The sequence below is a fragment of the Lepidochelys olivacea genome, assembly GCF_965140295.1.
Source record: "Lepidochelys olivacea isolate rLepOli2 genome assembly, chromosome: 7".
NCBI lineage: Eukaryota > Metazoa > Chordata > Testudines > Cheloniidae > Lepidochelys > Lepidochelys olivacea.
The window spans coordinates 91,612,278-91,640,148 of NC_140417.1; the positions used below are offsets into that span (position 1 = coordinate 91,612,278).

At 42.5% G+C, this 27,871-nt stretch overlaps 1 protein-coding gene across 5 annotated transcripts in view; it reads left to right on the forward strand.

Moving 5' to 3' along the window:
• The first annotated feature begins 432 nt into the window (after positions 1 to 432).
• STAMBPL1 (STAM binding protein like 1) overlaps positions 433 to 27,871 on the forward strand; it is a 41,960-nt gene continuing 14,521 nt past the window's right edge. The window contains exons 1-6 of one of the 5 annotated variants that reach the window (XM_084632937.1): positions 433 to 841; positions 5,749 to 5,925; positions 22,794 to 22,877; positions 24,137 to 24,354; positions 25,595 to 25,670; positions 27,260 to 27,355. In XM_084632937.1, the coding sequence (XP_084489063.1) occupies positions 22,794 to 22,877; positions 24,137 to 24,354; positions 25,595 to 25,670; positions 27,260 to 27,355 (474 nt within the window). In that variant the 5' untranslated portion in view covers positions 433 to 841; positions 5,749 to 5,925. Of the gene's footprint in view, positions 842 to 881; positions 1,044 to 5,748; positions 5,926 to 22,793; positions 22,878 to 24,136; positions 24,355 to 25,594; positions 25,671 to 27,259; positions 27,356 to 27,871 lie in introns of those variants that run through there. The other 4 variants (XM_084632936.1, XM_084632938.1, XR_014712285.1 and 1 more) reach the window with 4 other exon arrangements.

Consider the following 27,871-nt stretch of genomic DNA (forward strand, 5'->3'; position numbering starts at 1 on the left):
CTTGCAAACCTGCATAGTTCTGATCAGGCGAGTCCCTCCACTGAACCCGTCCTGCCTGGGCGCAGTTATTCACAGTGCAAGAGTCTGCAGGCTCATCAGGCCCTTGCCAGGACGGTCCACACAAGATCTGGCAGGAGGCGGCCAGGGGACAAGATGGGAACTCGGTGCGAGGCGGGGGCTTTGCCTTGCCCCAGACCTGTCCCCTGCGGGCATCGCCTCCAGCCGGCCTCCCGCGGCGGGGGCTAGCCCTGCCCTGTGCTTTGGGGGCGGCTCCCCCGCCGGGGTCCAGCTCTGGCGCTGGCTCCAGGGGGGAGGACGGTGCCCCGTGTCTCCCAGGCGGCGTTTCCACGCTCGCTCCCTGCAGCCGGACCGGCAGCGGGGAGGGGGAGGCTGTTCCTGCCATGCTGCTTCCTGAGTGGTAGGGCGGGCTGCACAGCTCCTCCTCCCCCTGCCGGGGGCCGCGGCTCGGCTCACTGCGGCGGGCTCGCGTCCGTAGCCGCCGAACCGGCTCTCCTCTGCAGCAGGGGCTGGGGGCGCCTGAGCCCCGCACCGCCTTGGGCGTGGGGCGGCCCGGCCCTGCTGCTGCTGCTGCGGGGGAGGGGACGCCCTGCCTGCGCGCTCAGCTCGCTGGCGCGCCCGGGAGGGGGGGGCGGGACGCAGGTGGCCGGGCAGGGCATCCCCCTACACCGGGAGCTGGCCGCGGGGAGCGCCCGCCTCAGGCTCGGCCCCTCGCATCGCGTCCCGCTGCAACGCGCCCGCCCCTCGCAGCCCCCGCCCGCCGCCGCCGTCCAGCGGATGCGAGCCCCAGCCGCCTGCGCCGGGGGACCAGCCCGGCTTCCTGGTAAGAGCCTCCCCCTTCGCGCGCATCTGCCTCCCGCTCCAGCGGGGCTCCGGGGCGCGCAGCGCAGGGACTGGGGCGCCGCCGCCGGCTGCAAGGAGGGTCCGCCCGGCCGCCCCTCCCCCGCTGAAGGCGGCAGATGCGCTCGGAGCTGGCGTGGGGAGCGCTGCGAGGAAACGAAACCTACCGCCTCTGGGGGTTGCTGGTAAGGGGGGGGGGGGGAGGGAGGGTAAGGCAGAAATTTCCTCCCTAAAGGGTCAGGAGCCGTAGGAGACGGCATCCTCCTATTGTTATTGGCTGTACGTGTAGTAATGGCACATTGGGTAGCCAGGGGTGCAGCCCCTGTCATAGGCGTCCTGACACACCCCCCCAGCTTGAAGTGGTGTCCATTATATCCAGGGTTTACAGTTCGGTTCAGTGGTTCTCGGCATCAGCACCCCCACCCGTACAAATTGTTCCAGAGCCCCTGCCCCCCGTAGGCAGCCGCAATCAGGAACGTCCCCGATCTATTAGCGATGGCATCCTGTTGTACCAGCCCTGCGGTGGGGTGCTGGAACAACTTGTACAGTGGGAGTGCTGAGAGCCATTGAACCAAACTGTAAACCCTGTGTATAATGGAAACTGTTTCAAGCCATGGGGAGAGGCAGCACCTCCGGGACCCCCCAGTTCCAGCACCTATGCCCTGTGGAAAACAACAGCCGTAAGATGGCACCAGTAGCGTGCACCTGGAGAAACTCTGAATAGCATAACCCTGGGGCAGAAAAGGGGTCAACGTCCATGTTAGCTCTTGGTGTGCCAGGACTCGGAGCATGGCTGAGGCATGGCCAGCTCTGACATGGTGTCATAACTTATGACACTACATTTTGCAGTGCTTGTAGTAGGAATGGGCCAAATTCTGCCCTCTAGTGTAAATCTAGGAGCAAAGTTTGATCCAATATTCTTTAGTTTTTAAAAATATCATGGTAATAGATTTTTTTCTTTAATTGCACACATTCTTAGGCCATGTATATGGTCCGGGCACTACAGTGGCATAACTGCAAAGCGACTGCTATGCTGCTGTAGCATCATAGTGTAGATGCTTTTTACATAGACGGAAGGGGTTTTTTGGTCAATGCAGGTAATCCAGTTTTTCAGGAAGCAGTAGCTAAATTGATGGAAGAATTCTTCAATTCAACCCAGCTTCATCTACACCGGAGGTTAGGTTAGCTTAACTGTGGCACTCAGGAATGTAAATTTTTTCACACCCCTGATCAACATTGCTCTGTCAATCTAAATTTTAAATATAGACTAGACCTTATATATGTAGTCAAGCAAAGAACAGCAGCATCATGATTATAGCTTTTTTTAAAATTACACACACAATCATGCAAAGAACATTATTAGTTTGGAAAGTGGAAGAAGAGGGTAAAAGAATGAAATAGAAGCAATATTTAAGTATAGTGTCTGGAAACCTGAGACTTTTAAAGTATGCAGGTTCTTGTACCATGGTCCATCACCCTAGTATAGGGGTGGGTAAACTACAGCCCGTGGGCCGGATTCGGCCCACGGGACTGCCACCCCTGTGTTGCCACAGATCCCCCACACTGCTGCTGGAAGTGGCCGGCACCATGTCCCTGCGGCCTCTGGGGGGCAGTTGGGAGCAGAAGACTCTGCCTGCTGCCCTCGCTTGCAGGCACTGCCCCCCACAGCTCCCATTGGCTGGGAATGGGGAACCGCGGCCAATGGGAGCTTCAGGAGAGGTACCCGCAGGCAAGGGTGGTGTGCGGAGCCCTCTGCCCTCCCTCCCCCAGGGGCTGCAGGGACGTGGTGCCAGCTGCTTCCGGGAGCGGCGTGGCGGAGGGCCAGGGCAGGCAGGGAGCCAACCTTAGCCCCGCTGCCACCCTGGAGCCGCTCCAGGTAAGCAGCGCCAGGCCGAAGCCTGAACCCCTCCTGCACCCCGACCCCATTCCCTGAGCCCCCTGGTACACCCCACACCCCTCCTGCACCTCAACCCCTTCACCTGAGCCCCTTTCTGCACACCACACCCTCTCCTGCACACCGCACCCTCTCCCACACACCACACTCCCTCCAGCACCCCAACCCCTGCCCCAGCCCTACATTCATGGCCCTGCATACAATTTCCCCACCTAGATGCGGCCCTCGGGCCAAAAAGTTTGCCCACCCCTGCCCTCGTATCTAAGTGCCTTCCAGTGGTGCATTAAGCAATGTGACTAACATCTGTCATGTGTTTGTTCTCTCATGCTCTCCCCAGGGGCAAAAGTGTGTAGTAGAGTGTTTTGTTTTGGAATTTATTTAAATACATTTATTTAAATATTCACACATGCTATGTATTTGTCAGAGAAGGTAAGGCCAAAGAAATGTGCCTTGCACTTGAAATGGAGGGTTTATTATGGTTCTTATTTCTTGGGGGAGTTCATTTCAAAGTCTTGGGCTGGCCCCCAAGAAAGCTTTGTCTCCTGCACAGATGAGCTTTACCCTTAATATGAGTTTAATTGTCTCAGTGGAGCGTAGTTGTTGACCATGTTACGTATTGGGGCAACAGAAGGTCCCTAAAAGCGAAGGGAGCCACAGGCAACCGAACCATCTTTCCAAGTCTCAGTGTTGCCCCTTCTCCCCGAGCACCCATGCGGCCTCTTCCCTCGAGGCTCCACCCACCGCTCACTCCTCTTCGCCCCCCGTCGCTCACCCTTATGGCCGGTAAAAAGTGGGGGGCATAGCCCTCCCACTTTTAATAATGATGGGGCCATGGCCCCTTGGCTCCCCCTGTTCCAGCACCTCTGGTATGCATCCTGGAGCTTAAATGGATCTTTTAGATATCCTGGGCGCAGGCCATGGAGCAGTTGAACGTAAAGGCTAAGACCTTGAACATGATTCAGTATTCTATGAAAAGTCCTTATAGGGAATGGAGGACAGGTTTTAGCTTTTACGGTAGCCTATGTTGCTGAGTGTTGCAGGGCTGGAGCACCCACAGGGAAAAAGGCAGCCAAGCTCCCCTCCCACACCTTCTCTCCCGACCACCGGTGGCCCTGCCAATCAATTCCTCCCCCTCCCTCCCAATGCCTACCGCAGATCAGCTGTTCTGCGGCATGCAGGAAGCACTGGGAAGGAGGAGTTGGGATGGGGCATGCTCAGGGGAGGGGGCAGAAAGAGGCAGGGAAGAGACGAAGCAGGTGCAGGAAGAGGCAGGGTGAGGGTTGGGGGAAGGGGTGGAGTGCGGGTGGGGCCTGGGGCTGAGCACTCCTGGGGAAAATTAGAAGCTGTGGTCCCATAGCCAACTTTAGATGGTAGAAAATGTTTCTTGTAGATACTGCTTAGTTATAATTGCGCAAATTTTACTGAAAATATTACAGATAATATTGTGCCAATTAAAATAATTGTAAACATGAGATTTTTATTTTAAAATATTGTGATAATGAAATAAATAATGGGATGTAATGGCTTGATCCTGCAAACATACATACGAGTAACTCTACTGAAGCGACTTCTCATGTGAGTTAACTTACATGCATAAAATATGCGCAACATGAGGTAGTAAGGCATTTCCTGGAAATTGATTACCATCTTAGGGAAAATTGATAGCCCAAGGTGAAAAGTTATAATTAAATCCTGGGCTGTTGAGGGAATGACAAGGCAAATTTTGTTAAAGAAACTGTAAAAAAGTTTGATAAAAATAAACACTGAGCCTTTGTTTTCTTTAACATTTAAACAAACAGGTTTCTTTGTACTTGTCTGACTCAGATGTTATTTCTTTGTCAAATGTTATATTGATATTGTGTGTTACTTTCTAATACATGTATTTTTCTTTATTTTTAATAAATAGATAAATGTTAATCTTTCAGAAAAATTTTCTGGTCACAATTTCCAGTGTTAATGACATTATCACTTCATTATATCAAAGCAATGGGTGCTTGCTTCTAAGATTCCTGGTAGTTGGATATTATTTCCTGCTTAAAAATTAATCAGAAACCAGCTTTATATTATTTTTAAATAATACTTTTGTCAATAGGATGATTTTTGGTTGATTAAGGGAAAATGTTTTCTGCCTATTCTTCCATTAAAGTATTGAAGAATTAGGGATACAGCTCCTATAAACAGTAGCTACCAATGTAAATCTCCAAGCTGATGGTGACGAAGGGAGGGATTATCACAATACACCAATCTTATTTATTAATTTTATTTATTGGTGACTGGAAGAGGAGACCAGTATTGATCATATATCCTATATGAATGCAACACTATACAGAATAATAGCTTACATTTATGAGCAGTTACATTATTTTCTTTTAGTTCTCTGTTGGTAAATTGTAGATTCTTCTGTAGCTCTGATTATCAGGTCAGAGGAATTGTGCAATATGGGTATTACTGAAGTAGAACACCTTTGTTTTAGGAAAGAAAAGTTAATTGTGCCATTACTACCCATTGACACAAATGTCTAGTTTCCCACAGAATTGGTTGAATAATGTTTGTTAAAAAAATTATTTGACAGAAATGATACGTGGTGAATATTTTTTTAAATTATTTGCCTGGCTCTGTTAAGTAGTCTAGAAGTATAATCCAGTCACAAGTTCCTTAAAAACACTATTCACAAGCCAAATTTAAAAGGATGTACTTTGCTCCCATTTTTTTTAAAGTACATGTTTACCCTACCTGTATATAAAATGAATTAACCACTAATCAAAGTGCCTGAAATCAAAAGGACTACTGATGTGCTTAAAGTTAAGCATGTATTTAAGTGTTTGCAGAGTTGTGGCCAGAATACACACACACAGCAGATATATAAAAAATTAAGTGTTACAATTGTCTGCCAATTTCTTTTTGGTAAGAAAAATAGTACTTGTTAAAACACTCTAAATTCTTCTGTACATGACTTTCAGTGTGCTTATAAGCATGAAATATTCTAAATCATCTAGGTCAGAGGTTCTCAAACTGTGGTCCATGGACCACCAGTGGTCTGCAAGCTCCATTCAGGTGGTCCGTGGATAGTTCCCTCTAAGGTGCGCATCTGGACAGCCGCACGTGAGAGAATGAAGGGCAGGCGTGGCTCCACTAATTAGGTGCCTGGACCCTGGAGAAGTTGCACGTGTAAGGTGAGGTGGTGGCCTTCAGGGGAATAGGGGGTAGGTGGGAGGGGGCAGTAGGGTGAGAAGAGGGGGTGGGGGGAATTTGGGATGTACAGGGCTGTGGCAGCCAGAGAAAGAGGTGACTTTCCCTAGCTCCAGGGCTGCGGCTGCCGGGGAGAGACGGCCCTTCTTCCCAGCCCCAGCTTGGAGGCTGCTGTGGCCGGGGAGAGAGGGCACATCCATCGCGTTAGAAAGGTAAAACTACTGATATGAAAATATGAGTTGTGTGCTTTTATTTGTAGAACAAAAAAAAGTTTATTATTATTATTTATTACTATTATGTGTTTGTTAGATAGCGCTTTTATCCAATGCGCTTTACAATAGTTAGCTAATGATACAAACATTTGGAAAGCTCATTAAGTGGTCCTCAGCAATTTTCAAGTGGTCTGCAGAAAAAAAAAGTTTGAGAACCACTGATCTGGGTTTTATTGTGGATCATCAGTTGTATTTGTTAAAATAACATATTGGTCTTTATTTTTGTCTCTTTGATTGTTTTGCTTAATGCTGCTAGACCACAATTTTTGTTGTCATAAACTTAATATTTTAGAAGTAAATTCATGCTTTCAAGAGGGACTCCAACCGCCATTTACTCAAAATCATGAAAGAGCAAGCCATTTAAATAATTAATTCTTTTGAAATCAATTAACTGTATTGTCTTGATGTCAAACATATTTAAACCTTGTGCCACGCAAGCATGATTGATCTGGTAACAGCTGTACTGTAGTCGTCAACCAGGTTACCCAAAGGGTGGGGTGTTATCAGCATTGTCGCCTGTGCTGCACTCACTCACTCCTGATAATTTTATTTGCTAAAATCTGTTAGAACTGATGTCCTCAAATTACCTTCACTTCTCCAAATTGGAGGGCTCACAACCAACATGACCACTTAGTATTACTCATTGCATTCACTGAAACTCAGTACTACTTTAAAAGTGAAATTGTAAAAGGAAGATCTGCCTATTTCAGCTATTTATTTTTTATCACAACTGCATCTAAAATGCTAGTACCATAGAGTAACAACTATATTTTTTGCTCAAACATGAGAATTCAAGAATAGTCCAGAAGGAAGACGGGCAGTCCGTAAGAAAGAAGTATGAAATAAAAAAGTTTACCAAGCTGAAGATCCTGCATGTTCAGTCATGTTCCTTTCATCATCTTCAGTGCAGCTTCCTCCTGAGAAGGGACACTTCTCATGATGTTGTTTCATTCAGGCTACCAGGCCTTGCATTTCTTTGTTGCACTGTTTGCATTTTGCACGCATGCCTGTCTTACCCACAGGTAACTTCATTAAAATATTCCCAAACTGGGTCTCTTTTACAGCCTGCTGCCATTATAGGTTTTCCCTTCTAGTGAGAAAATGGTATGGTAGATCTCAAATCAGAAAGACCTCAAGACTTCTGGTATATGCTGCTCAAATAGTTTCACTTTTGTTTCTACCGCCTGTCCCTCCCTTCTCACATTTATCTCCAGACTTCTTCTCCTTGTCCAGATCTATTCCGCCCCCAACAATCTTCTGTTTATTGAACTTTTTGAAACTTTGCACTTAGAATCGTAGAATCATAGACTTTAAGGTCAGAAGGGACCATTATGATCATCTAGTCAGACCTCCTGCACAACGCACCCACCCACTCCTGTAACAAACCCCTAACTTATGTCTGAGCTATTGAAGTCCTCAGATTGTGGTTTAAAGACTTTGAGGTGCAGAGAATCCTCCAGCAAGTGACCCTTGCCCCACGCTACAGAGGAAGGTGAAAAACCCCCAGGGCCTCTGCCAATCTGCCCTGGGGAAAATTCCTTACGGACCCCAAATATGGCGATCAGCTAAACCCTGAGCATGTGGGCAAGACTCACCAGCCAGACACCCAAAGAGAGGTAAGGGATTGACTCTGTGTACACAAATTTGCAGAGGGACAATAGGGTTGAGGTCTGTTATTTCTCACCTCTCTATATTTATTTATTTATTTTAAAACAATTTTGCTGTTAACAAGCATGTTATCTCTGGAGACACAAATCCACAGTTTGAAAACTGCAAAACTAAGCATCTCTGATGGTATCTCCTAGACCAGGGGTTCCAAACTTGGTTCGCGGCTTGTTCAGGGTAAGCCCATGGTGGGCCGCGAGACGCTTTGTTTTCCTGAGCGTCCGCAGGTACAGCCGCTCGCAGCTCCCAGTGGCTGTGGTTCGCTGTTCCTGGCCAGTGGGAGCGGGAAGCAGCGTGGGCCTGGCCATAGCTTCCCGCAGCTCCCATTGGCTGGGAACGGCAAACCGGAGCCACTGGGAGTGACGAGCAGCTGTACCTGAGGACACTCAGGTAAACAAAGCGTCTTGCAGCCTGCCAAGGGCTTCCCCTGAACAAGCCACGAACCAAGTTTGGGAAACCCTATTCTAAACTGAGCACTGAATCCCATTGAGTAGATAGAAAGATTAACATAAATAATCTGTACAGAAGCCCCAGGAACCGCATAAGATTGGATCCCTAATCCATGAACTATTGGAACTCATTCACAAAACTTTTCTTAAACGTTACATGAATATATCATCTAATACTATAGAATTTATCATCCCTAGTCTATGATGAGAGATCTTTGAGCTATAATGTACTTAAAACTATCGTTAGGTTTTTTCCTCAAAAAGCATTTTATCAAAAAAATCAGATTTAAATTAAAAATATCCATTTAAAAAAATTTTTTTTTAAATCATTGATTTTTATCCACCCAGCCTAGGAGCACTATTCATAGACCATGACCTGACTGTGCTAAGGCATCCTCCCTGAAGAGGATAGGGATATTGCCTTGAAACTATGCAACCTGCAAATCTGCAAGGAATGCTGCTTCCAACACAGCAGGTCCTAGCAGTCTGTGAAGTGTGCCAGTCCCTCCATGCTGCTCTTTGCCCCTTTCTTGTTTCCCTTTGCAGTGCAGGTCCCTCACCCCTTAGTAGGTTACAAGACACAGTATCAAGATTAATTTTGCAAGTGGTATTTTAACTTCGTTGATGCTGGTGGCACCATTTCTGGTAGTATTTCTGCTGCTTAGTCAAGGAGTTTGTCATGTGAAAATGACTGTTGCTTTGGCTTCCCCCACACTCTGGCCTGACATGCCTCTCCTTAATCTGTGATGCCCTACCTGTGTAATGGTCTTGTGGAGGGACTTTAGCAGGTCTCTGAGGGGAAGGAGGCTGATGAATTTTAGCTGACACTGCTACTTTAGCCCATTTTCCTTGATTTTGGGGTCTTATCTGCCACTCTGTGCCTCTTTGTTTTCCTTTGTATTGCAGGAGGGGATCTTGACTGTGGGATTTTACAGGCATAATTTTGATGGACCACTGGAAAGATGGTGTAATGAAGCATGTAATGTAAATATATTTCAATGAATGGCTAGTTCAGAATATTGTTACTCCTAAAGGAATATCTGCTTCATGAAATCCTGGCACTGGTGATATTTTATCAATGTAGTAAAAAATCCTTTTGTGCTTGTCTTTTGAGATCTTTGTGAAATATTATCTGAGGAAAAAAAATACAACTTTTAGTTTGGCACCACAAGTCAAGAAAAGAAGAATTCTCTTAATAACTTACATGTTAGTGGCCAGCAGTTAGCATTCTGAAAGCTTTCCCTTAGAAGTGACCAGCTGCTTGCCCCGCGATAAAGAAACTGTTGCAGAGTACAGTATCTTAATACATTTGAACCCAGTCATGACTGTTTCAGAAAGCTCAGATGAACAGGCGTTGTGTGGGTTTTCCATAGTTTCTGGGAAGGCATCCATTCCCCTCCCGCGCTAAACCTCTGGATCACACCACAGCCACTACTACAGCCTCAGGGCCCTTTGCTCATCCAGGATGGGATGAGACATTAATTTCTCAGTGGATCTACTGGCTGCACACTTCCCCCAAAGGATGCCTTTTTTGCCTTCAGAATTTGGCCCTTTAGTGAACGAGCTTATGATCATTTGCTTCTTCAGTAGCTTCAATATAAAGGTGGAGAGCATGTGTACTAATATGTAGTTATTTATGTATAAGTCCCCAGCTGTCTTCATTAGAAACTATATGCACATAAAGAATGTAGGATAATTATTAAAAATATGTGTTTTGTTTAAAATGCCAGTTAAAATACTAAGATTTGGAGAGCCAAATTTCTGTTCTGGAGGTCACAGTCTCCTTATCAACTCCAACTAAAGTAAATAAGTATCTGGGGACAGCATTTGGGTGTAAGAGTATTTGGTTTTAGTTGGTTTGGCTGTGACCCCACAAGGATAGGGGATGCTGGTTTCAACTCCCTATTCTACTAGGGTCATCTGTGCTGGAGGATGGGTGGTATCACTGGGGATGCCATCAAGGAAGGGTATCTTTAATTTATGATAAGATCTCTGTAGGTGCAATCTTGGCAAGAGCTGCACAGCAGATGTCTTGAAACCAGAAATAAAAAGTTGACTACTTGTCTTGCTGTTGTCTGTGTTCATGGAGTGACAGGAATCTTAGCACTGCCCCTGTGCCAGACTGGGCTCTGCTTGCTTTCTGGGCCACACTTCTCATCTCTGTTCTCCCCATCCCACAGCAGCTTCCCCTCCACTTCTGGATGGAGACATGACCAATTCTACACATCATTGTGTTTTAATTCTTCATTTTAATCAAGTAGGACCTGTAACAGTGTTGGGGGGCAGGAGGCTTAAAAAGTGGTGTAGTCATTAGAAACCTTATATGTGATGTATTATTAGAGCTGAGCTTCACAACCTTATGTATAAAAGTAGATGAAGATTAGAGTCCTGCTTTACACTTTAAAGCGATGTAGAATGAGGTTTACTACTGTCTTTGTCAATGAATTCAAATTTCACTTTACAATGACTGGAATTTCTGTTTTCTTACCAGTGATAATTTTTCTTTTGCCTATTAAGCCATTTCGCATAGCAACTGTATCAATACGAAAAGGAGTACTTGTGGCACCTTAGAGACTAACCAATTTATTTGAGCATAAGCTTTCGTGAGCTGCAGCTCACTTCATCTAAGGTGCCACAAGTACTCCTTTTCTTTTTGTGAATACAGACTAACACAGCTGCTACTCTGAAACCTGTATCAATATGCTGAATTGTAAACCTGTATCCAGAATTTTTCTGTTTCATCTATCTACCTCTGTTAACAATTGATTTCAGCGGCTTGGTTCAGTGATCTATGAATTGAGCTTGTAGATACCACAAGGCAGGACAAAACTTAAACAATACAGGCCTCATAAAGTTAAGAATGCATGGAATAATCTGGGAATATAAAGATAACTTTAATATGTTGTTGTTAGTGCCCAGTATAGCAAATGAATGGTCTGTGATTTACATTGGGTGGAAATGAGAAAAGCAGTAGTTAATGAGAAACTAGTTTTATTATCATGGACACACAGTACAGCTGAGTAAAAATTGTGTTGTCATTCTCCAGATTGCTGATAACTTGATTAGTGTGCTATTAGCAGTATTGCAGCTGGATATCAGAGCCTTTGGACACACTGTCTGTAACAAACCTTTCTCATTGTATTGCTGAAGTCGCTCTCTTAAAGAGTCCTTCTTAAAGTGGTAACAGTGATATGTAAAAAGTGAATCTGTTCCAGGAAGAAATCTGTTGTTAGAAAATAGATAAAATAGACGATCTTGCGCCAAAAATGTCACATCTGAATTGAACTTCAGTAGTTTTCTTACTCTGAAGAATTGCAGACTAACTTTAAAGTATAAGTCTTGGAAGGGCTTATTACATCCTTTTGGCTGCTTTTAAGGAAAAATCTATTTTAATTTCACTCACGTTTTCTTGTAGAAGTGAGGTTGAATTGTGTGACTGTAAAGAATAGCACAGAGGTTTAATCTCTTGGACAAATGGCTCCAGGCTTATGCCCCCTAGCACTACACATAGGGTCCTCTCCAGGTAGGATCTCCCCCTTTGTGCTAATTTGCCATTGTGGTGCAGGAGGAGGCTCTGGGCTGAGGTAGGGAGTTGGAATGTAGGGGTGGTGAGGGCTCCAGCTAGAGGTGCAGGCTCTGAGGTGGGGCTGTGGATGAGGGGTTTCGGGTGCAGGGGGGAGCTCCAGGCTGAGGCTGAGGGGTTCAGAGGGTGGAAGGGGGATCAGGGCTGGGGTAGGGGGTTGTAGTGTGTGGGGAGGGCTCCAGCTGGGGGTACAGACTCTGTGGTGGGGCTGGGGATGAGGGCTTTAGGGTATAGGAGGGTGCTCAGGGCTGGGACCCAGGCGTTCGGAGGCTGGGAGGTGGATCAGGGCTGGGGCAAGGGGTTGGGGCACAAGAGGGTGTCAGGGGTGCAGGCTCCGGGCGGCACTTACCTCAAGCAGCTCCCAGAAGCAGTGGCATGTTCCCCCTCCGGCTCCTATGCAGAGGCACGGCCAGGTGGTTCTGTGCGCTGCCCCGTCCTCAGGCACCACCCCCACAGCTCCCATTGGCTGCAGTTCCAGGGCAATGGGAGCTGCGAAGCTGGCACTTGGAGCAGGTGCAGTGTTAGGAGCTCCCTGGCTGCCCCTACACATAGGAGCTGAAGTGGGGACATGCCGCTGCTTCCAGGAGCCACGCTGAGCCATAGCAGGCAGGAAGCCTGCCTTAGCCCTATTGTGCTGCTGACAGGACTTTTAATGGCCCTGTCAGCAGTGCTGACCGGAGCCGCCAGGGTCTCTTTTTGATTGGGCGTTCCGATAGGAAAAACGGACACCTGGCAACCCTATAGAGGTTATGCACAGAGGAGATGGCAAAGACTGGGCAGATGTGGGTGGAGACTGGTGTTAGGGGGCTTATTCCTTCACCCACTTACTTCCCTGGTCCTTCTCGCATGAACAGAGAGCAACAATACCCGAAGTCCAAAGGTGCAAACAATTCGATGTTTATTGGGGTGAACTTCCAGCAAGCATGATTCCAGTTTCCTTCCTTAGTATCCTCCTTCCCAGCTCTGACACCACAAAGCCTTACACCTGTGTCCCTGTTCCCATTCCTACCCTTAGCCAAACATGATTCCAACTTCCTTACTCCCATTCCCTGTTCCCATTTCCCCCTTTAGCAAAACATGATTCCAATTTTCTTATCCCCATTCCCTGTTCCCATCTCACACACCCACATGCCCATGCCCACCCCCACCCACACCCACACCCAGTCACTTCCTCATTGACTACAGATTATATAGTAAAACTTGAGTTCTGCTTAGCTATACCTTAACCAATCATTCTCCTGAAATTTAACTAACCAATCCTAACATATTGTAACATGATTATGTAACCAATTATATCCCACCACCTCAATTAGTTTACATCCAGCAAAATTAATTATACAGCAGACAGGAACAATCACAGAACCAGACAGAGATTATACAGAAAAACAACTGCAAAGTGGGAACTATAATGACAAAACAATACAGAAGTGAGGATTTCACATCCCAGCTATTGATAAGTGAGTTCTTGCCAGACAGGATGCTATCAAACTAAGTTTCCTTTTACATTTTCTAGGCACTTCCCTTTCTCTGGAGGTGATAGGAATACAATCCTGTCCTGATAGTGCCTAACAGCCCAATAGCACCTTATTTCAATGTGACTAGTTTGGAATGCGAGGATGTGACCGTTCGCTTCCCAGCTTATGGCTGCCTCTGCTGCTTAGCCAAAGGCCTGAGCCTAAGCACAGGGCCACAAACTGTCACAGTAAGAGAAGGCCCTTACACTGGCAGACAGTGGTTTTGATTCTTTCTTTTATACCTCTATCACTAGCCAAGTGATAAGAATACACCTAAATTCTTAGAGTATAGGCCTTTACAGACAGGCCTGAATATCTATATCCTAACAACTGGGATGAAGCCTTCATCTCTCTTCTGGTTCATGGAAATTAGATGTAAAGAATATAATTCTGACCACTAGAATGTCTCTTGTATTGCTCCCCAGCTTTCCAGTGGGGGTGGCCATAAGGACTGCCAGGGCTCAAGGGAGACCCTGCTAGTCAGTTCACATGGTCTTGTGCTGCTGACTAGAAACACTAGTTGCAGAGCCATCATGGAGGCAAGGTTCTCTAAATGGATAGCATAGATTCCTGGCACAAGATCATCCAGACTTACCTTCCATCTAAATTAACAGAACACTGCTAGTGTGGGCCCAAAGAGTTAAAGGTGCCAGCTGTTGTCCACTATTAAACACTTCGGCACACAAAGACTTCAGCCTGCTTAGTTCCCTGGCAAACACACTAGAAAATTAATCAGTCATGACTCATGGACAGATGCTTTCGGACGGTTGGTTGGCCACAATGGCTATTGCTCTGGATCCTGACTTGCCGCCATGGGCAGAGACATCATTTGGTTGGTCTGGTCAGGTCGCTCGCCTTTACTGGTCCTTCTCTGGCTGAGCAGAACTGGATAGGCTGTCTCATCTCGCCATGATGGTGCAATGCAGTTAATTTCAGGATCAGGTGAAAAGCTGAGAGAGAGAGGATAGGTGGAAGATGATAACTGGCTCTGTGGATGAGGGGAAAGCAGTAGACTGTTATTCCTTGACTTTAGCAGAGCTTTTGATACTGTCTCCCACAGTATTCTTGCCAGCAAGGTAAAGAAATATGGGCTGAATGAATGGACTATAAGTGGATAGAAAGCTGGCTAGATCATCAGGCTCAACGGGTAGTGGTCAATAGCTCCATGTCTAGTTGGCAGCCAGTATCGAGCGGAGTGCCCCAAGGGTCAGTCCTGGGGCCGGTTTTGTTCAGTATCTTCATTAATGATCTGGAGGATGCTGTAGATTGCACCCTCAGCAAGTTTGCAGATGACAGTAAACTGGGAGGAGTGGTAGATATGCTGGAAGGTAGGGATAGGATACAGAAGGACCTAGACAAGTTAGAGGCTTGGGCTAAAAGAAATCTGATGAGGTTCAACAAGGACAAGTGCAGAGTCCTGCACTTAGGACAGAAGAATTCCATGCACTGCTACAGACTAGGGACTGACTGGCTAGGCAGCAGTTCTGCAGAATAGGACCTAGGGTGACAGTGGACGAGAAGCTGGATATGAGTCAACAGTGTGCCCTTGTTGCCAAAAAGGCTAATGGCATTTTGGGCTGTATAAGTAGGAGCATTGCCAGCATATCCAGGGACGTGATCGTTCCCCTCTATTTGGCATTGGTGAGGCCTCATCTGGAGTACACTGTCCAGTTTTGGGCCCCACACTACAAGAAGGATGTGGAAAAATTGAAGCGAGTCCAGCAGAGGGCAACAAAAATGATTGGGGGGGCCGGAGCACATGACTTATGAGGAGAGGCTGAGGGAACTGGGATTATTTAGTCTGCATAAGAGAAGAATGAGGGGGGATTTGATAGCTGCTTTCAACTATCTGAAAGGGAGTTCCAAAGAGGATGGATCTAGACTGTTCTCGTGGTACCAGATGACAGAACAGGGCATAATGGTCTCAAGTTACAGTAGGGGAGGTTTAGGTTGGAATTAGGAAAAACTTTTTCACTAGAAGGGTGGTGAAGCACTGGAATGGGTTACCTAGGGAGGTGGTGGAATCTACTTCCTTAGAGGTTTTTAAGGTCAGGCTTGACAAAGGCCTGGCTGGGATGATTTAGTTGGGGATTGGTCCTGCTTTGAGCAGGGGGTTGGACTAGATGACCTCCTGAGGTCCCTTCCAACCCTGATATTCTATGATTCTAAGATAGCATGGGCCGGGGCCAGAGTTGGGAGACAGGCTGTGCAAAAAGGGGCACATGAAGGAAGGGAAGACAGAGCAGGATCTCACCTGTATCAGGTTGGGACCCTCACTGATGCAGCAGTGATAGTGAGGAGTGTGCCAATTTCTGGGCATTATAATGAAAAATCTCTTCAGTGGCTGTTGTAGTGTTGGTAGTCGTGTTCCTCCCACCCCCCAAAAAATCTTTTAAAGGGCCCCAAAAAAGGGTGAAAATGGAATAGCTCATGCCCTCATTATTTTGTCCTCCAATTAGGTCTAATTTCTGGTCCCACCCGCCTCTTGTTTACCAAACATGATCTTAATACAGTCCTTGGGCAGTATCAATAGACCTCTTTGTTTAAATTAATTTAGTCTTTTTATCTCCTTCTCTCATCTTTGTCTAAAACAGGCTGTTGCTCTCTTTATGCTAACTGAATCATTCTGGTAGTGAACACTTACTCCAAAAGCCCATGTTTATTTATAGACAGCCATCTTCTGTGCAGACTTAACTGTTAGAAGGCAGCTTTTGCTGTTTTGATTATCTTCAAGTAATCTATAAAGACAGAGTTTCTGTCCCATGACTTATTTTTTCCAAAGAAGCCTCCATTTTTAGGTGCCTACCTCCTAGTGAAATGCAATGGAAGATAGGCACTAAACTTCCTTTGGCTCCTTTGAAATGCTCAGCCAGCCTGTACTTTCTGTACAAACTATTTATTTTTACTCTTAGGTTTGATACAGTGGATTTTAAAAATGTAGGGCTATGCCATGCCACTAATTTTTAAGAACACCACCCATGGTAATCATGGTCTTATTTAAAAGTTGTTGAGACAGTTTGGGCCTGTAATTAGGAGTTTAAGAGTTTCTTGTGTTTTTGTATTTTTCCTCATTAAATTGATGACTTCAGTAGTGACTGAACTCTTTTCCTAGATGCACACTTTTACACTAGAAGAAAATCTGCATTTTTTATACATCATGGTCATTATAACATGTGTAATAAAATTGTGGTGTGATGGGGTAGGTGGAGGGCAGAAATTGTAGGTACCATGCTCTTTGTGAGCATGTTGATGTTCTGTATGTAGCTACCAGTGGGACTAGGAGAATTTGCTTAATCGTTATATGTATATGAAGAAATAGCCATTCAGTGATTATATAAATCCTTGTGTTCCATTTTGCTCAGGGCATTTAAGTAATCATTACATGGATTTGCACACTGTCTGGTTATTAATAAATAACTATACACTTGTTATGCAAATCTGATTACTCTCAGCCAATTGAAGTGTGCAGGATTGGATAAGTGAGAAATATGTCAGTAGATGTATAGCATTCCAACACTATGACTGGCTGAGATGGTTCCCAGTTAGTATAATGGCTCATATCCCCGGCATTGGGGGTTGGATTATAGTTTTACACAGGATGGATTTGATTTAAATCAATTGATTTAAATCACAAGTCAGGAAGACTCGGTTTAATCATGTATTTCTACATAAAAGTGCATTCTTGTTCGTTGTTATAACCTTAATACATATTCTTCACAACTCAGAGATAGATGTAAGTTTCATTTTTAGAAGGTGCAGACTATATATTTTTAAAGTGATTTATTTTGAGAACTTTTCAGATTAGTTTTACAGCTATATCAGAAAATGAATGATTGGTCATTTCATTTACCAAAGGTAATTGAAGCAGATATTTATGAAGTCATCGGGAGGTGAACTATCTCCAATTCAACAGGTTAATCATTAATATTTGGAGGATTTTCTTGCCATGCTGTATTAGGAGGAGAATATCACCAGACAGACATTTAAACTGTTTTATTTAACTAAAACAACAATGTTATATATTCTGGATCTTTTTCTTCAACAACAAACATAATATTTTAACAAAACGAGCATATGAATTTTTGAATTTAGTTAAACCTTCAAGTTTTTTAAAATCAGGTTTGTTTTTGTTAAAATTGTTTTTAACTAAAATAGTGAAATGAAATTTTATTTTTTTTTTTTTAAAAAAAACGCTTCGAAAAAACTTCAACAACCATTTTTGCTGTTAACAACGTTATCTCTGGAGACACAAATCCACAGTTTGAGAACTGCTAAACTAAGCATCTCTGATGGTATCTTCTGCACTGAGTCCTACTGGGTAGATAGAAAGATTAACCTAAATAATCTATACAGAAGCTCCTGGCACCACATAAGATTAGGTCCCTAATCCATGAACTATTGGATATGAATATATTGTCTCACACTATAGAATTAGAATTTATAATCCCTATTCCACGATGAGATATCTTTAAGCTATAATTTATCTTAATTAAAACTATCTTTAGATAGGTTTTTTCTTCAAAAAGCATTTTATCAAAAAAATCTGGCGTTTTATTTATTTATTTTTTAAATCATTGATTTTTATCCACCCTGGTTTTATATATTAACACAATTGTTTTCTATATCTGAAAAATGAATAAAACTACACTCCATTTCACTTAAGGGATTACACATTTGAGTTTCTCCTTGATCGTGTAGAGTACTTCATTACTCTTTTACTATTAACTTGTATTTCAATAACAGAGGCCCTAATCTGGATAAGGGTAATTCTTTTGCTGTGCACTGTACAAACATATAGTATGTTCATGTGCAAATGCAAACCAAGCTGGCCAATGTCATTCTTTTTTTTTCTTTAAAGAGGCTTAATCTTCTATATAATAGTAGTCTCCTCATTATTCTCTACACTTGGATACATTGGTCAGAAAGCATATTAGAATCATTATAAAACATGTCAGTGCTTTTGTAGCCACATTTTTTTATTTGTGCTGTATATGGTATTAGGCATAACATTTGTATCTTTTTACAGTAATTTTTTACAAAAATGTCAAGTTTGTCCTAGTAGTGTATTTACTGTATCAATTTTAAATATTGTTCCATAACCCAAATTGCCTTCTACGTTGGAATCCACGAGGGATTTTTTTTAAATCAAGTGCTTCACTATTTGTACTGACTTTTCTGCTAACCTCTTTTGCTGTATCTTGACATGGTATGCATACGTGCAGGAGCTTGCTCTTCAAGGCTTTCACAAGCACCAGTGCATCATTTGAGGAAGTGTGAGTTTCTGCTGCCACCAGATGTCTCCTCTTAATATGCCTGAATTTGTAATTGAACTTTATTTCTTATTAACACTCCTTTATTTTAAAGAAATTAATGAGGCAAATGTAACCTTTTAACTTTAACTTTTGTACTGCTAGTGTTAGGGCATGCTGGGAAGGTTGGGGCTACGGGGGTGGGAATTCCTTGATGGGTGTTTGTGCCTCCCCAAAAGAGGAATCTGTCCCAACAGAAACCTTTTCTGGGATGGTGGCAGACAAAGAGCCCATCACTGGTGATCTTCCACAGCTGGCTGCTTCCTGTTTAAGAATGGATTTTGGTGTCATCCAGGAGGAGGGGAACCTCAGTGAGGCCGACATAAAATGATTTATTGGGTGGGGGCAGAGCAGCACTGATTGATTCATTTAGTGGCAGTTGGCATTTTGGTTGGCTCAGTGTTCAGCCCTCAGGACCCTGGGAGCTTTGGGTGACAGGAATGGGTGATACCTGACCAATGAGATATGGGGCAGTCGGGGGTGTGGCTCAGGGTACCAGTGTGTTTCAGCCTGGCTAGTAGGAGTGGGGAAAGTATTAAAGCTGTGGTGGTACATTGTCACCACTGACCCATGTTGGATTCAGACCAGCAACCTAGTTATGAAAAGATTGTCCTTCTCCTGAACTGGCCACTTCTTTAGTAAACTTTTACATTTTACAAGGCGAAAGATGTTTTTAAAATGAAATTTGATCTATTTTATCACTAAAGCAGATCATTGTAATGCAGATTTTATCTCGGATACATGCCCATGCAGTTTGTTTTTTTTTAACAGACTTATTGGAGTGTTTCACTTCTTGTTTAAGGTTGGTTGTGTGGGGTGGGGAATACTATTTTTGATCCAAAGTAAATGCTCATTCTGATATCTATCCTGTATCAGTTTCTCTTCCCCCCTTTCCCTGGTTCCTTAAAGAATGAGCAGTAATGCTTTTGAAAAATAATAGAACTGTAGCAGGGGTAAACTTAAAATTAATAATTAGTTCCTGCATAATAGATGAAATACTGAAGTCCTCGCTCTGGTAAAATGTCTGTTGTCTTCAGTAAGGGATTTCCTAAGTAAGGACTGTTGGGTTCAGGATTTGATCACATTTTGTGGATTGAATCTGCAGATACACAGAAAATACAAAATATTGAGCTTGGGACTTGACAGGTAAGTGAAGGAGGGAATGATTTCATACCCTTTGTTTTAACATGAATATATATTGTAGCAAGTTTTGATCCTTCAGAGGCATTTGCTTTCTGTGCCACATGAATCAAAGAAGACTGGATGCTGTCTTTCATGCTGAAGATCAAAAAATACTTCTCCATCTCCACCAAGGGAATCTGTGAGGCTGCAGGGGTAGGAAAGCTTATGAAAATGAGCTCCTTGCCTCTGGCTGAGCTGGGTGGATCTGCATGGAGCTGGCCAAGGCCCCCTTCAGCGCCTGGTATATATATATTAGAGCAAGTAGCCTGCTGTGGCCTCAAGGGTCTGTTCTACAAGCCAGGAATAGGCAGTGTTGTGGCATTCTCCCTTTCCCAAAATACAGCTCCTGGTGTTGGGCTGTGGGGGGCAGGGGAGGAGGCATAGGACCAATATGCCAGCTCAGCCCCATCCAAAAATTCCCCTTACACCAGGGCAACTTCCAGGTGGTCAGGTAAGCTAGCTTTATGGTCCTTTGGTGCCACCAGGGTAGCACTAAAGACCCATAACTGGGTACAGTGACAAAGATATATTTATATATAGAGAGAGAGATCAGGGCACTGTAAGGATTTACAAGGCTAACTTATGTTAGCCTTGTAAATCCTTACAGTGGCCTGATTTTCCAAGGTGCCAAGCACCCAGCAGCTACCATGGACTTCTTTTTAAGATTTGATTACAGTGCTAGCAGTGGTAAAGACTGAGCCAGGAAACATGACAAAATAACTCTTTTGAAGAATAATCTGGAGGCCTTAGTGGCTTGTCACTAGGGTTATAAAGCAAACAAACAAAACTCTCACTTAGCTGAGGGCTATTGTGATTGATTGGAAGATGATTAAATTCACTTGTGTAAAATCTGTTCATGTTGAGGTGATCTTTTTTAGTTAACAGAATTCAAAATTTCCCCTGAATAAACTGACTTCTGCATTTGATATCTAGGTTCTGTAAAAGAAAAGGTCCTTCTTTGCAACATATAGCAAAACTTCCTGCTTTATAAAATTTCATGGATTTTTTTTTTAATGTCGCTCTTTGGATGGAAACACTTCATAGAACAATCATACCTAACTCATTACGGGAACATGGTTTATTCTTGAAAAAGAAATTTCACTACTTATAGTATTCCATGTTAGTATATGGAGCACATTTTCACTGTTACATATAATAGGAGATTCTCACATGAAACAGGAAGCATCATATTATAATCAGGTTTTGTAGTTGTGTTTCTAATGCCCTGTCTTGAGAATTTTAATTTGGCTGAAGTTTAGAATCTCTAGAATAGAACCATTTTTGGGGAAGTACATACGACAGTAAATGTGAGTGAACCAAATTTACATTTCAGATCCAGTTTTCAAAGTAACATTGCAAAAGCATGCAAGTATTTTGCACACATCGGCTTGAAAATTTAGGCCAATTCACAGACTTGTAGCACACCTAGCAATGATTGTAAAAAGAACCAGGGCTGGCAGTGGAAAAACTGGGGATGGACCCAAGCAAGAATATATAGCCAGTAAGACTTATTAGGTAATTATAATGACTGCAACAATGTAGAATTAGTTATATCTAGTCAAAGGGAATAAGTGGATTAGTAAAGGAATTTACAAGTAAATCAAGGAGGAAACAAAACAAAAAAGAGAGAAAACTGGCCAGTTAATAACTGAGATGAAATTGTTGACTCTAAAATGGTAAAGATAATGGTTAAAACTAAAGGCTGACCTAATAGATATGATTAGCCTTTAAGAAAAACAAGGAAGAGGCAAAGACAGGAAGTAATGGAGTCGCAGAAAACATAACTAATTATTTCTTTGTAAAAAGATACAGAAAAACAGCCCTAGGGGTTGCTCTAATTTCTGCCAGGGTTCAAACTAGCCTCCAGAGAGGGAGAAGTCCACATTAAGTCTTTGCTGCAACTCCTCTGAGTCTGGGGCTTCTGTGATGAACCAGTCTAGCCTTTAGATGTTTGTAATGTGCATTTTCTGTATCGCACAAAACCTTTGACATTCAAGACCAATCTTCTAGATTGAGCACTGAAGTGTTGGGAATTAGAGCACCCACCTTCCCAGCTTCAGATTCATATTAAAGTATAACTTAATGAATCATTTCCTTGTCAGAAGCCTTTTTTGCTGATGACCACAGCACTTTCAAATGTTTGCCTTTACTTGTTACTATTTGCATTTACTGAAGGGTTGTGTTAACTCCTATCTCTTCCATGCTGAGTGCAGTTTTCGATCACTTCTTGCAATTGACCAGTGCTATACATGCTATACAAATAGTGCTAGAAAGGTTTCATATACTTTTAGTTACTAAACATGTAGTTTCCATATTAAGGCAGGACAGTTGCCTGATTTAATTTATAATTATAGACCTGCTAGAAAAAAGTGCTCAAATTCACACTGTACCTAGATACATTTACCATGGCATATGCAGATGGAAAAACAAATGCACTTATTAGTCTCTGAACTTTTGATTTGGACTCTCCCCCTCCTTTGTGTTTGTCATTTAAATTACAACTTAACAAAATATGAAATCAATTTATTTTAAAACTACTTAATATACTATTATATACTGAGGCCACCTGTAGTAACATGTTTATTAAAATGCATAATTTGACTTGTGTGTGTTGTGTTCGATTTTAAACTGTTATGGTACTTGGCATGGCATAAGAACATAGATGTTTGAAGATATTTTCAGTTAAAATGACTTCATTATCATATTTCGTGTTAGCACATGGTGACAATCAGAGTATTTGTACTGAAGTTCCTCTTTGACCAATAAACCATGACTCGCGGGGCTGTGGGGAGGGCAACTTACTGCAAGCACTAAACATTGCATTGATTTTTTTTCCGCCCTCCTCCCCTGTGCCCCCCATTTTGTTCTTTGTGACCAGATGGAGAGATTGAAAAGAAATAGTAATCTTCTTGGTTTGCAGACTGTGGGCAACATGGAACAGCCATTCACTGTTAGTTCATTGGTATGTATTACATTTTGATATTTAATGCTTTGGCATCCAGAGTTTCAAAAAAGCAGCAAACTATCTGATACCACCCACGCTAGTTTAGTTGTGCTGACCACCAGCTCAAGGGTTTTTCCAAGTTTCTAACCACCATTCCCTGCTACCACCCTTATTCTCTGCCCAGCTGCCCCTTCGTATGGAGTGTAGCGAGCTGGAATTTAAATATTTTTTAAATATTATATTGAATACATTTGATTTGTTGGGTTTCTCCCTCTTAGTTACTGTGCACTTCCTCTGGGGTGTGTTTGTATACACATTCTGAATTGAAAGACTGAAGCCTTTAAAATATAATAAGATGAAGCAGTTTCACAGCAGCAGTTTCATTCAGGAATGTAATCAAAATTATTTTAAATAACGGTATGAAAGAGAAAATGTATTAAATCTTATAGAACATGAGTTCATGGCTTTTCTTGCTGGCTTCTCTTCCTGTCCTGTTAAATAGCTTTAGTTTATTCAGCTGTAAATGAATGCTTTAATCTGTAAAGTTCCATTGAAATGAACTTCTGGTGTGATCCTGCAAATTCTGACTGCTGTTATCAGTTACGCTACACCCAACTGTAAACATTACATCCAGTGGTAAGGGCTTGCCTACGCTTGAAATGCTACAGCCGCTGCACTGCTGTAGCATTTCCAGTGTAGACACAACCTATGCCAACGGGAGGGCTTCTCCCATTGCTGGAGCTACTCCCAGATTGCTAGGTCAACAGAAGAATTCTTCCATTGACCTAGCACTGTCTGCACTGGGGGGTGATGTTAGCATAGCTGCATCTCTCAGAGGTGTGGATTTTTCATGCACTTAGGAGATGTTGCTGGGCCTGTGTAAGTTCCAAGGGTAGATCAGGCCTAGGTAGAATACTTTAAATGTCTATAAAAATGGGGCACTTTATGGGAATTCATATCTTGGGAAGTCTAGGAAGCTGCCAAATCAGGCTTATTCTTTTATTTGTTTCACTCTAGTTAATTTAATTTTGTCTTTATCTTTTTCACAATTTTTGTGTTTTTAATATAATTTATTCATGGTTTTTAACGCCATTGAAGACGCATGATGAAGTCTTTTCATTGTTACTAACATTTGTGGCTATTTATTGATTGATTTTATTTAATTAATTTATTGATTTAAATTTAAATTTCCCTCAGTGCCTTGAACAAGGTCATGTGTGAATGGGGTCAGCCATCCAAGGTGAAATGTAACCTGTGATGTGTTGCTTGTTTTTCAGAAAAAGTTAGCAGCTATGCCTGACCACACAGATGTTTCAGTGAGCCCAGAGGAGCGAGTACGTGCCTTAAGCAAGCTTGCCTGTAATATAACAATCAATGAGGATATTACGCCGCGTCGTTACTTTAGATCCGGAGTAGAGATGGAGCGCATGGCATCTGTATATCTGGAGGAAGGAAACCTGGAGAATGCTTTTGTTCTTTATAATAAATTTATAACGTAAGGAATAATCTGTAGTTTTTTTTTACCGTAATGAGTCTGATGGATAGATTGATTTGGTAATTTTGCCCAGCCATCAAACAGACCACAAAAAGAGGGGCTTTTTACTCCCTCATTCTGCTACTCTTCCACACAAGGACTAGACAGAGTCTGTCCCTGAATGAATAAGTCATTGCAAAATGTCCAGTGCATGCTTAGCATGTGATTTTTTTTTTCAAAAGGTCATAACTCCATCAAATCAAAAGCAGATTTCACTAGAACACTCAGTTACTTCCTAATTGAGAGCTAAGTCCATAGCAGATTTAAACTTTCTAAGGAGACAGGCTGTAGAACTTTAAAAAAAGTTAAATATATAATAATGGGGGACTGGGGGGGTTCCCTCACTTTGGTATCCTGTTTGTTTGTTCAGGCATTGTTGCATTTGTTCGTTGCTTGTTTTTAAACAAACACATGCAACTTTTGGGAACAGAGGGCCAGGAAATTTCCAGTCTTGAAGGTGAACTTTTCAGAAAGCTATGGGTGGCTGTAAACAGAGGTATCCAGTGCGCATCCTACGTGCACAATAGTGATTGATTCTGCCTGTTCTATAAAATAATTTGTTTCACCTTGTAGCACAGGTTGGTGTGGTCAGAAGTGGGCTGCAGTAATGCATGTCAGTATGACATGCATGACTTCACATGAAGTCTCTACAGAGACTTCCTCTGTTGGAAGCCTTCTCTCTTAGACTTTTACCATGTTATCATTATTATTATTTACATGGCAGTAGCTCGTGAAAGTTGCAATCCATGAACAATCATAGAATAAAGGACATTCACTGGCCTGAAGACCTTAAATAAGACAAGACCTAACAAGTGTGTTCAGAGTGAAAAGGGGATGGAAGGACAAGGGTGATGCTGATAAGATCTGGTTACAAAGGCTAGCTTGTGCCCAGCATGGTGATTTCTGGTGCCATGTGTTAGTTAGTCCTGCTATTACCCTTTGCTACTAAAGAACAAGGAAAAGTGCATCCAGCTACAGAAAATAATATTGTGGGGGTTAAGATTTGTGTTATGTAAATCAGTGCTGGAATTTCAGTGACATGGTTTAAACCTGTGAAAGCATAGAAAACTGCTATAAATCAAATTGGACTGTAGTGTTCAACTTCTGTGATATGCAAAACTTGTTTTCCTCCCAACATAAAAGCTGTTGTGGATCTTCCTTTGGCTAACAAGGGGGGAAATGTGTGTGTTTAATTTTCTAGCTTATTTGTAGAAAAGCTGCCCAGTCACCGAGACTATCAGCAATGTTCAGTACCAGAAAAACAGGATATCATGAAGGTAGGTTTGCTTTTTCCTGGCATTGCTCTCTCAGTAACTAAATTGTTCTTTCCCCAGAACTAACAAATACGTACGGAACCAACCAAGACTAAGTTCTTTTAACTAACTCCATTAGCAACAAAGTTTAATTTCAGTTTACTAACTTGATCATTGCTGGGATTCTAATTGCAACTCCTAAAATGTGAATTAATTGGTATCGCTGAACAGAGCCAATAGTATATTGATTGTTTGACACTTAGTTAAATCTGTTTCTAAAGGATACATATATTTTAAATACCTTAATTTAAAAGCATTTAGGATATCATCCTGCTTCCATTTAAATGAATGACCCTTGACTTCTGAGTGCCGGAGGGACGTTTGGAATTATTAGTGTACTGTATATTATCTGCTTAACGTGCTGATAAGCCAAAGTATTTTCTGCTTTCTTTAACACTAAAATATGTACTCCATTTCCTTTTAATGTTTTTCCCAATTTCTCCAGTACTATATTGGTTTCATCATTGCTTTAATTAATGGATGAACTTTTTAAATAGTTCCCTCCTCAGTTTAAAACACCTGAAATTATCCATTGATATTCACTGAAATATGGAAAACTGTCTCTTCTAGCAAAACATTGTGCCTCATGCTGCCATTCCACAGTGCATTCCAAGTGATTCCAGAAGGGGACAGCTGCTTTCTGGTGCATGTGTGCTGTGACAGGCAATAGCACCTGTGCACTGGTTTGTATATACTCAGATTCATCTGGCAAAATGCTACACTGATGTTAAATTTTCCAGTTTGAATTATTTAAACACCCCAATAACTACGGGCCCAAGCTATTGAACTCAATAGGAGTTCTTATGTGAGTAAAGCTAAGCAAGTATGTAAAGTGCCATGTGATTGAGGTCTACCATTGTAAGTTTAATACATTTAATAGGGTCTCTTTTGAGGCTTGGTCCACATAATTTTCTTCCGATTCTTATTCTGCCTTGGGCCTTAAATCAGGAAAGCATCCCTATTCAGGAGAGGTGCCCAAGCACATGCTTAAATTCTGTTAATCAATGGGATTAAGTACATGCTTAAGTACTTTAGTTAAGGTCTTGAAACATGTAATATCAAAGACCCCATTCCTGCAGTAAACTCTCCACAGGCAGAACTCCACATCTGAGTGGAGCCCCACCTAGGCTCATCCCAGATAGCTTGTTGCAGGATCTGGGCCAAAGCTGATCTAAAACCTAGAAATAAACGTAATCTGAGCCAGTAATGCCGTTTGTCACATGTCATTTGTGCCTCACAGAGGCATCAGACTGGTTGGAAAAGTGATTTTTCTTTTCAACAAGAAATCTGTTGGCCAGATCTCAGCTGGTGTAAACTGGCATAGCTTCAATGGACTGTGCCAACTGATAACAGCTACAGACATGGCTTTATGTATTTGACATGCCTGTAATTTAGTATTTTTAACTTTGTTTTGAAATGATTGACTTTTTAAATCTGCATTCCAGCTGATTTTCCTTCCCAGCTAATTTGTTTGTTTGTTTGTTTCAAAGGCAGGAAATCAGTTTTACGATTTTTTTTATTTCTCCTCCCCTTCCCCCACCCCTTCCCAAAAGAAACTGAAAGAGGTTGCATTTCCAAGGACAGATGAATTGAAGAAGGATCTTTTAAAGAAATATAACGCAGAATACCAAGAATATATGCAAGACAAAGTAAGTCTTATCTGAATTCACATTTAATTTTTAAAGCATTATTCATATGAATGTTTACTGATTTAATCAGTTAGTTATAAATATTACATAATCAACATTCAAATAAAAAAAGCAGTTGTATGAGAAAAACATCTAAATTTTACTATTGTTTAGGCACTATTAGAAACTGTGTCTTTTGAGCATCTAATAAAGCATCCGATGCAGTGAGCTGTACTCACGAAAGCTTATGCTCCAATAAATTGGTTAGTCTCTAAGGTGCCACAAGACCTCCTTTTCTTTTTAATAAAGCAGTGTATTTGAAAATAAGTGGTGTAGATGTGTGGTTATTTAGAAATAAATATGTAAATATTTTAGCATTTACTTAATAGAAATGCTTAATGTCTTTATCTATTGTAGAAAAAGCCTCTATTGCAGGTTGGTACAGTTTGGTTAATGCTATTTTATTTGATAAATTCAGATACTGTACTAATGAGTATTTGAATTGGCCCCTTTTCCCTGAAGAAAAAGCAAAATTAG